This window comes from Lissotriton vulgaris, chromosome 12, assembly GCF_964263255.1.
Source record: "Lissotriton vulgaris chromosome 12, aLisVul1.2, whole genome shotgun sequence".
NCBI classification, from domain to species: Eukaryota; Metazoa; Chordata; class Amphibia; order Caudata; family Salamandridae; genus Lissotriton; species Lissotriton vulgaris.
In genome coordinates this window covers 790,615,167-790,628,422 of record NC_141700.1, presented here as the reverse complement: position 1 = coordinate 790,628,422, position 13,256 = coordinate 790,615,167, and the positions used below count along the sequence as shown (strand labels likewise).

General features: G+C 47.2%; 1 protein-coding gene across 1 annotated transcript in view; it reads left to right on the top strand.

Moving 5' to 3' along the window:
* The window catches only part of LOC147678734 (insulin receptor substrate 1-like), a 293,332-nt gene extending 282,297 nt beyond the window's left edge, over nt 1–11,035 (top strand). Inside the window, exons 3-5 of the mRNA XM_086946191.1 lie at nt 6,612–7,233; nt 7,691–8,103; nt 8,583–11,035. Coding sequence (XP_086802317.1) covers nt 6,612–6,619 — 8 coding nt within the window. The 3' untranslated portion in view covers nt 6,620–7,233; nt 7,691–8,103; nt 8,583–11,035. The remainder of the gene's footprint in view (nt 1–6,611; nt 7,234–7,690; nt 8,104–8,582) is intronic.
* The last annotated feature ends 2,221 nt before the right edge of the window (nt 11,036–13,256 follow it).

The window sequence follows — 13,256 nt, the reverse complement described above, 5'->3', positions numbered from 1 at the left end:
CCAGAAACATCAAGCAGAGCACTTTTTGGGGTACGCGAGGGTGCTAAGGTATGCAGGAGCCTGTCTGTTTATTTTGCATGGTGGGCGCAGCTAAGCAAAGCTCTAAAGCGTTGTTAGTCTCCCAGCCAGCACTGATTGGCCATTAATCAACTCTGTTTCTTCCACCGGGAGGAGGGAGCGTTGCTTATCATTTTAATGGAGATTCCCCTGAGAGAAAACTAGGATTACAGGTAAGAAACCATTCCTTCTCTCTCAGGGGATCTCCATTGATCATTGTAAGCCCTGAATAGAGTAGCAAGCCCATCCCTACAAACTGCGGTGGAATAGAAAAGAGACGACCCATAGAGAAAACTAAGTGAATAGATTCCTCGCGGCCACCTCTCCCACTCGAGCATCTGTTCTCGCATCCGAGTCCAAACAATAGTGCTTGGTAAAAATGTGAAATGAGCCGCCATGTAGCTGCTTTGCATATTTCAGAAATGTCAATATTCCTCATTAAAGCAGCTGTTCTCTCCAGTGGGATGAGCTTTTGATTTACCAGACATAATCTGATTGGCTTCCTGGTAGTATAATAATATGCAAGACACTATCCACCTGGGTAGAGTTTGTTTACACGTGGCTAAACCTGTACGATGAGGGCCATAGTTTACAAACAATTGATTAGACTTGCGTATGTCTTTTGTTTGTCTAGATAAAACTTTAAGACTCGCCTAACATTTAAAGTGTGGAGAGTTCTTTCTGCTGGAGTGGTAGGGCGCTGAAAGAAAGTAGGCATAGAAATGGACTAGTTAATGTGAAAATCCGAAACAACTTTGGGTAAAATGTTGGGATGAGTTCTCATAACTACCGTACTGCTATGTAACACTGTATATGGTCTGTGAGAGTGTAAAGCTTGAATCTCACTGACCCTACCTGCTGACATATAGCCAATAGGAAAGCTGCCTTCCAAGAAAGGTGTTGTAATGAGGCTTTACGGATCGCCTCGAAAGGAGATTGCATGAGACTTGAGAGTACGATCTTCAATTCTGAAGGAGGGGAGGGATGATGTATAGGAGGGAAAACTTTCTTTAAACCCTCTAGGAAGTCTTTAATAACAGGAAGTTTAAAACATTGGTTTGTGAAGGATATTTCCTAAAGGCAGCAATCGCCGCCAAATAGAGTTTAATAGAAGAGAATTATAAGCTGTATTTGGCCAGGTAAAGCAAGTACAGAAGTAAAGCTTCTTCTTGGCACGTTTTTTGACCAAAGTTCATTTCAGGACACCAGATACAGAATCTCTTCCTCTTAAAAGAATAAGCTGAACGCGTTGATGGGCTTTTAGCCTCTGTGAGAATGCTCATGTTATCTTGTGTCAGATTTAAATGTTCATATTGTGTGAGCTCGGAGGCCGTGCTGCCAAACTTGAGATTGGGAGGAACCATCTGGCCTCCGAACTTCATAAGAAGGTCCTATCAGTATGGCAGCTTTATTTGTGGATCCTACGACATGTGGAGAAGGTCTGTGAACCACCATTGATGGGGCCACTTCGGATCTATCAAAATCATTCTGGCCTTCGAGTAGGACAGTTTTATGATTACTGATGGAATTAGAGGAATGAGGAAAATTTTAGAGAAATTTGCCAGACTAGTCGATCCATAGGGCATTCCCCAGTGTCCCTGGTTGATAATACCTTGAGTCGAAGTTTGCAAATTTTTTTGTTTTGTGCTGGTGCAAATGCATCAGTGTGAGGAAAGCCCCACATGCAGAAGATATTTTTGAACGATGCTGTCGTATAGAACCTTTTCTGATTTTTTTGAAGAATCCGGCTTAGGGAGTCTGCTTGAAGATTCTGTACCCCTGAAAGATGGGTTGCAGTGATTCTCAGATCTCTGGCTAAGAACCAATTTCATATTGTTTAAGCTCCCCGTGACAAGGCTTTGGACCATGTTTCCCCCTTGCTTTTTCAGGTTGTACATTGTTGTTATGTTGTCTGTCTGAACAAGGAGGGTCTTCATCTTGAAGGGTAGTGGGAAAGATTTCAACGCCCAATGAACTGCTCATAGTTTCAGGAGTTGCATGTGATAAGTCATTTCCTTTGTGGACCATGTTTTCTGAATTTGGAGGTGACCCATGTGCACTCCCCCACCTCACAGAGAGGCATATGTCACTGTTGTCCGAGAGGGAACATCCTGATGAAATACACCACCATTCAAGGGATTGCCTCACATTGAGCCAAAGTGGGATTGTGTCTTCCCAGTTGCCTGAGCATTGGCTCCACTGGTCCTCCAGACATTCCTGTAGTGGTCTGATTTGGAGACGGACATTTGGTGTCAGAAATATGCCCAATGCCATTGAGTCTCGGAGAGATGACACTTTTCTCACCTTTGGATGGGAGGCTTTCATGCAGATTGACATTTCAGACGTACGGTTGACTGTCTCTACTTTTGCCTTTAAAGCTGATTGCTAGTCTCCTTTAACCCCTTCGATGCTTATGACGGAACGGTTCCGTCATCAGCGTCTGTTGGGCTGTGCTGATGATGGAACCGTTCCGTCATGACCACACCCGTTTTTCGAATCTTCAGCACAGCGCGAAAATTTGCGCCGCGCTGAAGAGGTTAAAGATTTTGGGATACGTTTGATGTCATGCTAGCATTCTGAACTTTACTCCCTGTATCCAATTTTTTGCGACTTTCAGATCTACTGTGGGTCTGAATTTATTATTGGGACCCTTTTCACCAAAAATGATGGGATTAATCCCCGTACCTCATTGGTTGGAAGGAACGCGCTCCATCGCATGCTTCTGCAGAAGGATGTTCCCAACCAATCGCAGCATTTGCAGATGTTGATTGGCTGATTTTGGTAGAATATTTGGTGGAGGGCTGGAGAATCTGTGACCATAACTATGCTGTACAATATTCTGAAGCCAGGCATCTTTTCTTTTGTGATGGATTTCCATTCTGTTAGATATTGTGAAATACTTCCCCCTACCGGACTAGGTAGAGGACTGACCCTCTCCCCGCTCATGCCACGCCCCGCCTCCAGACGGCACCCCCTGCTGTCTGCGTCGCTCCCCTGTTCCATGGAGGCTCATCTTCTCCCTGTCTTCAGGGTACATCTGGAAAAGGCCCTGAAGTGTTGACATCTGTCAGGGATGTGACTGTCGGGAAGGTAGATGATACAGACGTCATGAGCATCCGTTTTGTCCTTCTTTCTGAAACAGGCAGTGTATTTGTCAAATAAAGATGGCATTTTATTTGAGCAGAAAAAAAAATTGCTGTCAGAAAATGACAGAAAGCACTGGAAATGTTGGAACCCGTCAAATAAAGGTGTTGACAAAAATTTCTCCGCAAACTTTTTGAAGAAAAAAGCTTAAAAAAGGCTGAGCTCCGTGCTCCAAGATCTTGTCACCAGGAGCCAGAAAAAGAGGTGAGGTAACTGCCACCTACTGGACAGGATGGGGTACTGGTGGGCGGCGAGCCCTTAAAGGCACAGACACTCTTTTCATATCTGTAGTTGCTGCCTATAAGTCTACATTGTCCTCTTCCTTCTTCATCATGTATCTTTAAAAAAGGTTTGTGAATGAGGTTTATAAGGACAAATGACCCAATGGCAGCTAATTTGTCCTTTTTTTTAATTATTATATATTTACCCATTTGTAAATGCAAATTAATGCAATTTGCCGATGTAGCCACTTTTATAGACTGGAAAACCCTTAATGAATTAAGTGCTTATCCGGGCCTCACTGAAGAAACGCAAACATTTACCCGTAAAAAAATATATTGTAAAGAAGAGCTTTGGAACTTGACACGAAGGAATCAGATCTCAGAGCGCTTTACATGAGCACCAGTTGCATTACATAGGGACACATTAATTTTTGTGAGGCGTGGGGAGTTTAACTGACATGCCCACAATCACAGGATGTTGAGCGTTGTTGCTGAGACTCGAACCCGGTTCCCCAGATTTGAGGTTGACCGCCCTAGCCGTTAGGCCACATCCTCTCCCCCGCACATGGGTGAGACTATTCAGTGTTTATGATTATCAATGGAGATCACCTGAGAGAGAAGGTATAAAGATTAAAAAAAGAAGGATGGGGAACTGCTGTAGCTAAGTCAGAGGATCAGAGACAAATTGATAGAGCATAACTGATTATGATTCGTCAGACATAATTTAAGGCAATCAAGAGCAGTACAGCGAATGCCTTGTTTGACCACTCTCGCTGAGAGGATTGCGTGATCGACTGCATTGAAGGATGCTTGCGGGTCCATTAATATCAGGTGGAGAGGCTGTCGGCAGCCGTCGGAAGGTCACCCTGCATGGCTATTAGTGCCGCTGCTGTTGGGATGGAGACTGGAGTCCTCCCGTAATGCCGCCAGCGCAAGAGTGATAGGATGATCATTTTGGGGATCCGAATGATCCAAGCTTTTTAATTTTTTAAATTTTTTAAGGTCTATCAACGCCTTAATTAACATGTCTTTGCGCCACTCTGGTTTTAAGCATGAGATAATGTCGTTCAACACCTACTTGATGGAAAGAAATATTTTGTGTAACAGATTTGTTAATAAATAAATAAAAATCGTCTGGCAAAGAACAACAGAAGTGTTCTAGGCCGGCTTTGTCAGGATTGGTATGAATAGTTGGGTGGGTAGTTCTTGGGCTCTGGGGAGGTTCTAGGGGTGTCTTGTTGAGATATAGCAGTTCTCATGTTAGTACATTTTGGGGTAAATAGGACGGTGGCTCAGCATCAAAGGATTGTGAAACAAGTTTAGGTGGAAAAGAAGATAGAGGAAAGGATAGTTTTTTAACAACTCTGTAGAGTTTTTTGTTTCCTGTTGGATTCAATAGTAGTAGTATAAGGCTTTATTCGATAAAAACATATTTTAAAAGCATCACATTTATAAAATACATTTACACATTTAAAAGAAAAATTTGATAATCCATTTACACCAAATTTAAAATCAGGGGCAAAATGAAATCACGGTTTACAAGTTAAGATCACAATTAATCCATAGTTTTTAAAATGTCCAATTAAACATTTTGTTTAAGCCTTTTCGTTCTAATGGACCATGCCCATGATAAAAACTTTGAAAGACCACAAACATAGAGTGACCGTGTGTCAGACATCAAAATACGCAATGCCTCATTATGGTGTCTAGTGCCCATCAGCCGACAGATTGGATTCAATAGTCCTTGTGTTGTAATGTTGTTTTTGTGTGGCATGGGTGGCCTTTTCGTATGTTAATAACTGGGCTTTGTAACTTGCCTTTGAGTGGGGAATCGTAATGGAGTCTCCATTTTCATTCTGCCTGTTTGGTTTCGAGTTTGAGGGATTTTAATGCTTCAGAAAACCAGGGGTCTTCTTGCGATGTTTCCTGGTTCCTTTCGTTCAGGGGCAGAGTTGCAAGTGGGGGTCAAGCTTTCTGCTGGCCGTATTAACCCGTTCTATGCTCATGACGGAGCCGCTCCGTCATGAGCCTCGGTTGAGCTGTGCTCATGACGGAGCGGTTCCGTCATTGGCCCGCTCGGCGTGGCGCGAATTTCGCGCCTGCGCTGGACGTTCCATTGAGCGGGGCGGGCCATGACGGAACCGCTCCGTCACGAGCACAGCTCAACCGCGGCTCGTGACGGAGCGGTTCCGTCACGAGCATGCGAGCGCCACTCGGCCGCCCCGCCCCCTTAGCGCTGCGGCGGAATTCCCGCCACAGCGAAGGGGTTAACTACAGGAAGCAGTTGTAAATAGTAAGCATATGATTGTGCTGTGATGACAGTCTTTTAACTCTTTTAATCTTGTTTTTATACAGAAGAATTTTGTACCTTGCTTTAAACTTGTATTTTGGATATTTTAAAGTATTGTAGAAGTATTTTGTAGCTTTTATGATTCACTTTGTGATTTCGAATAAAGCTTATTTTGATTTCATTTGATTTAGTGGGGGCCTAGTGGTGATTGAGGAAACCTGGTTCTTTCAGTCAGAAGCAGTGTTCCTAGGTAGCGGCCTAAGTGTTGTTGAGGGGTGCTGTTCCTTTAGCTCAGAGGTAGCCTGTTCAGTAGGCAGTGTTCTTTTAGCTCTGAGGTAGAGATACTAGCGGGTGGCCCAGGGCTACTGAGGGGACGCTGTTCCTTCAGTTCAGAAGTAGAGTTCCTATTCAAAGGCTGTTCCTTTAGCTCAGGGGTGGAGTTCCCAGTCCTGGACCTCAGGGTGGGAAACATCCTTTACGACGCAACTTTTACCACGCAGTGCCTTTACAACGCAGGTTTTTCAACATAAGTCATTACAACGAATTGCGCTGGGGGGCGCTGTAGGATAGGTAATAGTTTAATTTACTATCCAACACCTTCCCTACTATCCACGGGGGCTGGAGTTGGAATAGTAAATTAAACTATTCACTATCCAGTACCCCCCAACGCAAGTCGTTGTAACGACTTGCGTTGAAAAACCTGCGTTGTAAAGGCATGCGTGGTAAAAGCATGCGTTTTAACAACGTACATCCCCTCAGGGCTATTCAGGGGTGTAGCTTCTTTAGTTTGAGGACTAGAGCCTCCGAGAATTGCTTGTAGCGGGTGTAATTTGTGTTTGTATTCCAGTTTAATGAACTGGGCCTGGTTCTCCTAATAACCAAATGTTTCTTTCTTTCAGAATGCTGATCCTTGCCGAAGCCTGGTGACGTCGCGTGATATGGGCTCGTGTGACCTCTGACCCCCTCTCGTCGCCATTGTCCTGTAAAGGCACCTGGCCAGGCATTGCCCGACTCTGACGCTGCCACGGTGCATCCTGTCTAGTGCGGTCCTGATGCTGCGCTTCAATGTGCTCTTTCCTCCAAAGTGTTTGTGCGTTGATGGAAGGATATTTCGCAGTTTCTTGTTGGTTTTCTGTTTTTGTCCTGCTCCAAGTATTCGATCCAAAGTGCCTTTCTTTTTACCTGCCCATAATTCAGCTCCTCATCCTGGAAGAAGCCATCACTGGTTCAGGGTACGGAAGGAAGGGGAGGAGCCCCAAATGTCCAGGTGACCAAGAAGGGGAAGGACCTCCCACCTCCGAATCCAGAGCAGCTAAAAGTGGGAGGTGCCTCAGACCTCCAGACCACCTAACAAGGGGCGGTGCCTCAGACCACCTATCATGGGGAGGTGCCTCAGACCTCCAGACCACCTAACAAGGGCAGGTGCCTCAGACCTCCAGACCACCTAACAAGGGGCGGTGCCGCAGACCACCTATCAAGGGGAGGTTCCTCAGACCTCCAGACTACCTAACATGGGCAGGTGCCTCAGACCTCCAGACCACCTAATAAGGGGAGTTGCCTCAGACCACCTAACAAGGAGAGGTGCCTCAGACTTCCAGGCCACCTAACAAGGGGAGATGCCTCAGACCTCCAGACCACCTAACAAGGGAAGGTTCTTCAGAGCAACTTCTACACAGAAACATCTCACCTTAAGTGTTTATAAAAGAGGATGGGTCTTAGGGCTCCAGAGAGCATGGAAGCGAGGAGCCCCAGACCTGCAAAGGCGCAAAAGGAAAGGTTTCTCCAGTATCTTCGCAGACATGGAGGAGCGATCCCTCAGAACTCCCTACAATGCTTCAAGTGAACTGAACATTTTCAAAAACACAACTGCTGCAGTTCCTTTGTAGGTGATACAAAGCTGTGAAGATCTAGGAAAAGTAGACCTGGGATACAGGAAGTAGGGGGTTGGGAGGTGGATGGCAAGGGCACATAATTTTAGTCTGCAACCCTTCTCTCCAAATGTACACAATGTTAGGCTGATGAGAAATGTGAAGGGAAAATGTACGACATGGGGGAGGTGAATAATGGTACATGACTCAAGCAACCACGCCAAAATTAAATCCATTGGTGGTCAGGATTCTCTTTCCTCAGCCTGCATCTTGTGACGCCGATGGACAGGGAGATGGGCCAGCTTATAGCACCAAAGGGTTAGTTGGTGAGCTAGTTTGTGATGTCACTTACTCGGGGGATCGCCCATCTCCAAGGGATGCTAGGTAAGGAGGTCTACCAATTTGTGGCAGTGCTTGGTAAGGAGACCGCCATCTTGTAGCACTGGTTGGTAGGGAGGTTGGCCATCTTGTGGTGGTGCTTGATAAAAAAGACCGCCATCTTGTAGGACTGCTTGGTAGGGAGGTCAACCATCTTGTGGTGGCGCTTGGCAAGGAGACCAGCCATCTTGTAGGACTGCTCTCTATGGAGGACTACTCTGTAGGGAGGTCACCCATCTTGTGGTGGCGCTTGGTAAGGAGACTAGCAATTTTGTATGACTGCTCTGTATTAAGGTCAGCCATCTTGTGGCGGTGCTTGATAAGGAGACCAGCCATCTTGTAGGACTGCTCTGTAGGAAGGTCAGCCGTCTTGTGGTGGAGCTTGGTAAGGAGACTAGCCATTTTGTAGGATTGCTCTGTATTAAGGTCAGCCATCTTGTGGTGGTGCTTGATAAGGAGACCAGCTATCTTGTAGGACTGCTCTGTAGGGAGGTCAGCCATCTTGTGGTGGCGCTTGGTAAGGAGATCAGCCATCTTGTAGGACTGCTCTGTAGGGAGGTCAGCCATCTTGTGGTGGTGCTTGGTAAGGAGACCGGCCATCTTGTAGGACTGCTCTGTATGAAGGTCAGCCATCTTGTGGTGGTGCTTGGTAAGGAGACTGGCCATCGTTGGCACCAATAGGGCATGAGTTTGGAACACTAGTGGGGTAAAGGAGGCTGGGTAGATCTTACGCTGCCTAACTAAATGACTCTCTTAATATGAGAGGCGGGTTTGATTAGCTTTGTCCACAGTCGCGCAGTCTCAATCAGAGAGAGCCTTTCCTGCACGTCAGACGCCAGCCCCGCTTTCAGGGCTGGCCTCGGCAGCCCCTCGGCTTTGAACCCAAAGAAGTGAAGCTTGCGCCCGGGGGTCCTTGAAACGGTTCCTTTCACTGCACAAGTCCTAAAAAAGAAGTGGGGGGACGCTGACGTCACAACAGGAAGTGACGTCACGAAAAGTGACTTGCACTCAGTTGCAGTATATAGTTATCGGGCTCCCGGTAAAATAAGTGGGGGGACCTTGTCCACCCGCGTGGTACCCCGTCTCGAGCCCTGCGGTGAGTGCACACCTTCTCTTTATTGCTCGTTGTAGGTACGTTGGGGAGGGGGTGGGGGGGTTCAGCATTGGGGTGATTGTATGTGCCTGGTCCCAAAGGATGCTCCTGGCCCTTGTTCAGAATGTGAAAACCTGCCTCATTCCCTTAAATATTAAGGGGGGGGGGGCGAAGGGCTTGAGACCAATGCAAAGTAATCAATTAAACGTTAAGAGAAACAATATACGATGTTTGACTGTGGATGAAATGTGCCTTTAGTGTGCAAGTAGGGGGGGGGGGCGTGCTTTCAGATAAGTCCTGCTGAGAATTGTAGGTGGGGGGAGGGGATGGAAACTCATGAGTACTTGAGGGGAGCGAGTACCCCCGACCACTCCCTTTTCACACCTATACTTTCCATTGCTGTGTAATGGACAACAGAGCTGGACTTTTGGTGCACAAGGGCTCGGTTACATTTTTTTTGTTTATCTTTTTCTGCAAAGGGTAGTTTGAAAAATGTCAATTATGAATTATGAAATGCAAACAAGAGAGCGGTCGGCTGCCCTTCTGTTTGCACAGCTCTGCTGTTTGCTGAACGGTGGCGGCGTGTTTGCCAAGGGGCACAGGACCTACCTGGAGCCAGGGGGTAGATTGCATCATCACCTCTCCCTGCCATCTGATTGGGTTCTCTTCAGATGCACTTTGGCCGGAAATCTTTGTGACTGGAACAGAGCGAGTCATGAGTCAGCCTTATTCCTGGCACGTCACTGACTCTGCCCCAGCCCTGCTGGCCTTGCAGGGGCAGCAGCCCTTCCAGAATCCTGTCTTTTGGCCAGCCTGTTGATTGTTGAGGTTATGGGCGGCTAAACTGGGTAATATGTGTTTTGGGACGTGTCCCCTGTGTTAATATGTTCATGGACAGGAAGTTGGGCCCCTTTGAGGATGTGACCTTTGACCCTTTGAGTTCAGCCATTCCGACATGAATCCAGAGCCGGTTGGGTGGGTACATTTTCACTCCCCCCGTTGGAGCATTTGTAACCCAAAAATGATAATACTGTTCCTATAGCACTTTCTTGCTTAACAAAGATTAAAGAAATATGCAAATGAGCTTGATTTCCTCACGAGGGAGTGAGGGTCGGTGAATGAATGTTACCCCCTGGGTGCCTTGTGTATTAGTGCCCGTACCTGTTGCAGCCGGGCACGCGCGCTCCTGCTTCCGGGCAGGTTTGGGGGTGATGGATGGAGGTGGGGGGCCTTGTAAAGGGGCGCACAGTGCCTGGGTTTACACCTGTTCGCCCCGGAGTCACAGTCGGGCCTTCCTTCTCTACAGACCGCGGACAGTGCTCGGTGCTGTCCTGCACACACTGAACTGGCCCAACTCCCGCCCACCCCCTTGTCACACACCGAGCACAAGGACGCCTCTGCCTGCTGGAAAACAATTGAAGACTGTTTATTGCCTGAAGTGGTCCCCAATATTTGTTTGCTGTCCCCAAAATCATGAGCAAACTGGGATATTTTTTTGTTTTGAAAACCTTTCTTTCTTTGCCATCTGAGTTGCTTGTTTTCATGAATGTGAGGTCCTCTCCCTCCCCCATGGATTATGTGCGCCCTCGGGCGCTGGGCACGTGGAGAAGGGGCCGGGCTCTCCGCCCTCCCCAAAACTCTCCGGGCTGACCTGTGTGGCCTCTAGACGGGCCGAGGCTGCCGTGACGTAGTCTCTCACTCTATGACATTCTGCATTCGTCAGATCACAGTGGGGGCGGTGGTTGGTGGCTGCCCTAGTGGTCCGGGGACCTCCTGACTTTTATTCTGGTGGAGTGTCCTCGTATGCCTACCCCCACGAGGTACGGGAGGGTCCGATGACCCTGTGTAACGTGGGAGCGCCTGAGCTCTCTGCGAACATTAGCTTAAGTAAGGTCCGAAGTTTCTGCAGATGCTGTAAAGTTCTTTGCTTGCCTTCCTCTTTCTAACTGACAATAAACCCTTGATGGTAAACATGTTGAATAAATGCCTGGCCTGTTTATTAACTTGTGTTGTTGTTACTGTATGCTCCTGGTATTCCCCCAGAGTTACTCTGGGTCACCCACCCCATCCTGCTCGCTGAGTTGTAGAGGAACCAGTCATCGGCCCCTGTTCCTGACTTTAAGCATCCTGTCCAAGGTCCTACACAAAGCTGGCCCAGACATGCGCCCACCGTCTTCCAGTTCAAACTTTACTTAAAGGTTGTAGTCCAAAGATTAACCCTTTAAGCAGTGCAACAGTCCCTCTGACAGAAGTTCAGTTCAAAATCCAGAAGTGTCTGATTTGATGGGGTCAGAGACCCACTACTTCTACCCAAAAGTGCCTTTGATGTTGGGGTGGCTTCAAAGCAGCTCTCTGAAGTACACAAGCATCCCTTTCAACCCAGTCATGTCTGCTAGTCTTATCTGGGGGGGAGAGGGGGGAGTAATCAATCCTTTGTGTGGAGACAGGACAGCCTATTCAAGTGAAATGTTAGCTCCTCCCTTCCATCCTGCCCAGGCAAGGCAATCAGAATGCAGATGTATATAGATGGGTACTCAGACACACCTTTGTGTATTGTGGGTGTCTATAGTGAACGCACAAAGCTTAGCTGTCACCCAGCCTAGACGAGTATTGGAGACAGTCTGCAAAGCCAGCAGAGTTATAAGCACAGAGAAATGTCCACTTTCTAAAAGTGGCATTTCTAAAACAGTAATGTTAAATCCAACTTCACCAGTAAGGAGGATTTGTCATTACCATTCCAAACATGTGACACATGAAAATGCTACTCTTCACTGATCAGGAACTACAGCTTAAAAGTGTATTAGGGAATTCCCAATGCTACCCTATGAGAGGAGTAGGCCTCAGAGTAGTGAAAAACATAGGTACCTGAGTTCTGACCTGCTACACCCCTCCTGGCCCAGTGCTGCACCCCTCCTGGCCCAGTGCTGCACCCTTACTGGCCCAGTGCTGCACCCTTACTAGCCCAGTGCTGCACCCCTCCTGGCCCAGTGCGGCACCCTTACTGGCCCTGTGCTGCACCCCTACTGGCCCAGTTACACTCAAGCCACCGCTAAAGTACCTCCTCCCTCTCTACTCCTAGCCCAGCTCTGAATACCCAACTGTGCAGACGCAAAAGTGGACAAGCTGCCTTCATTATGAGGCTGTCAGTCAGTCATGAGTTCATTGGATGGCAGCTACCACGCAGCTCAGTGCGGACCGCTACCACTCCCTTGCACAGGTGTCCAAGTTCTGCACATAAACGTACCCTCACTCCAGGCAGTACCGGTGGCTGCAAGCACGCACACCTCCTCTGGTTCCCCCACATTCTTAGAAGTTTTTGTTTTGTTTTCTAATGTTTACCCTCTGGTTCAGCTCCTGAAGTCTTAGCTCTGACCTTCAAGATACACATGACAAATTTAGTGAGGTGCATTCAAAACCTACAAGTATAGAGTATCGGATCTCCTGTCCCAGTCGTTACCTACACCCACTTCTTGCTCGCAACCATAGACCAGATGTTGTCTAGTTGATGCTGAGACCCAGTCCTCAGCAACCACCCCTTCATGTTCGAACAATGGCAGCAATACTTGGTCAGGATACAGGGAATGAATGTTGTGGTATGAGCTGTTACCTGGACCAACCTCTCCTCAGGACCACAACCGTTCCAATCGATTATGTAATGGTTAGAAATGGGATTCCTGGCTGGCTGAGGGATGCATCCCAGCCAGACAGGAACCACCACTCTAGTCCGGGTAATCTAGAAACGCTCTACAAGATAACCTGTGCTCACCCTCTGGAAGCTTGGCACAGAGCAGTCAGGCTTAGCTAAAGAGGCAATGTGTAAAGTATTTGTGCAACACACTCACAGTAACACAATGAATACACCACAAAAAAGACTCCACACAGGTTTAAAAAGTAGATTATTATATTCGTAATAAAACAAGACCAAATAGACAAAAAATCCATTGTATAGAAGCTGAAATATTAAATTTTAAAGCAATAAATGCAGTAAAACACTTCAAAGCAATTAACGCTAAAAAGGTAAGTTTAGGTCGCGCTGGACCGGGGCAAAGTCAAAATTTGAGCCGACCGCGATGGAGCACTGGCTGCCTACAGGACCCACACAGGCCCTGGTGAACAAAGTATCTTTCCTGGTCGCAAACAATGAGATGCGTCAATCTTCTCCACACAGTGACGGCAACGTGTCAGTTCCAAAGATCGGTGCTGAA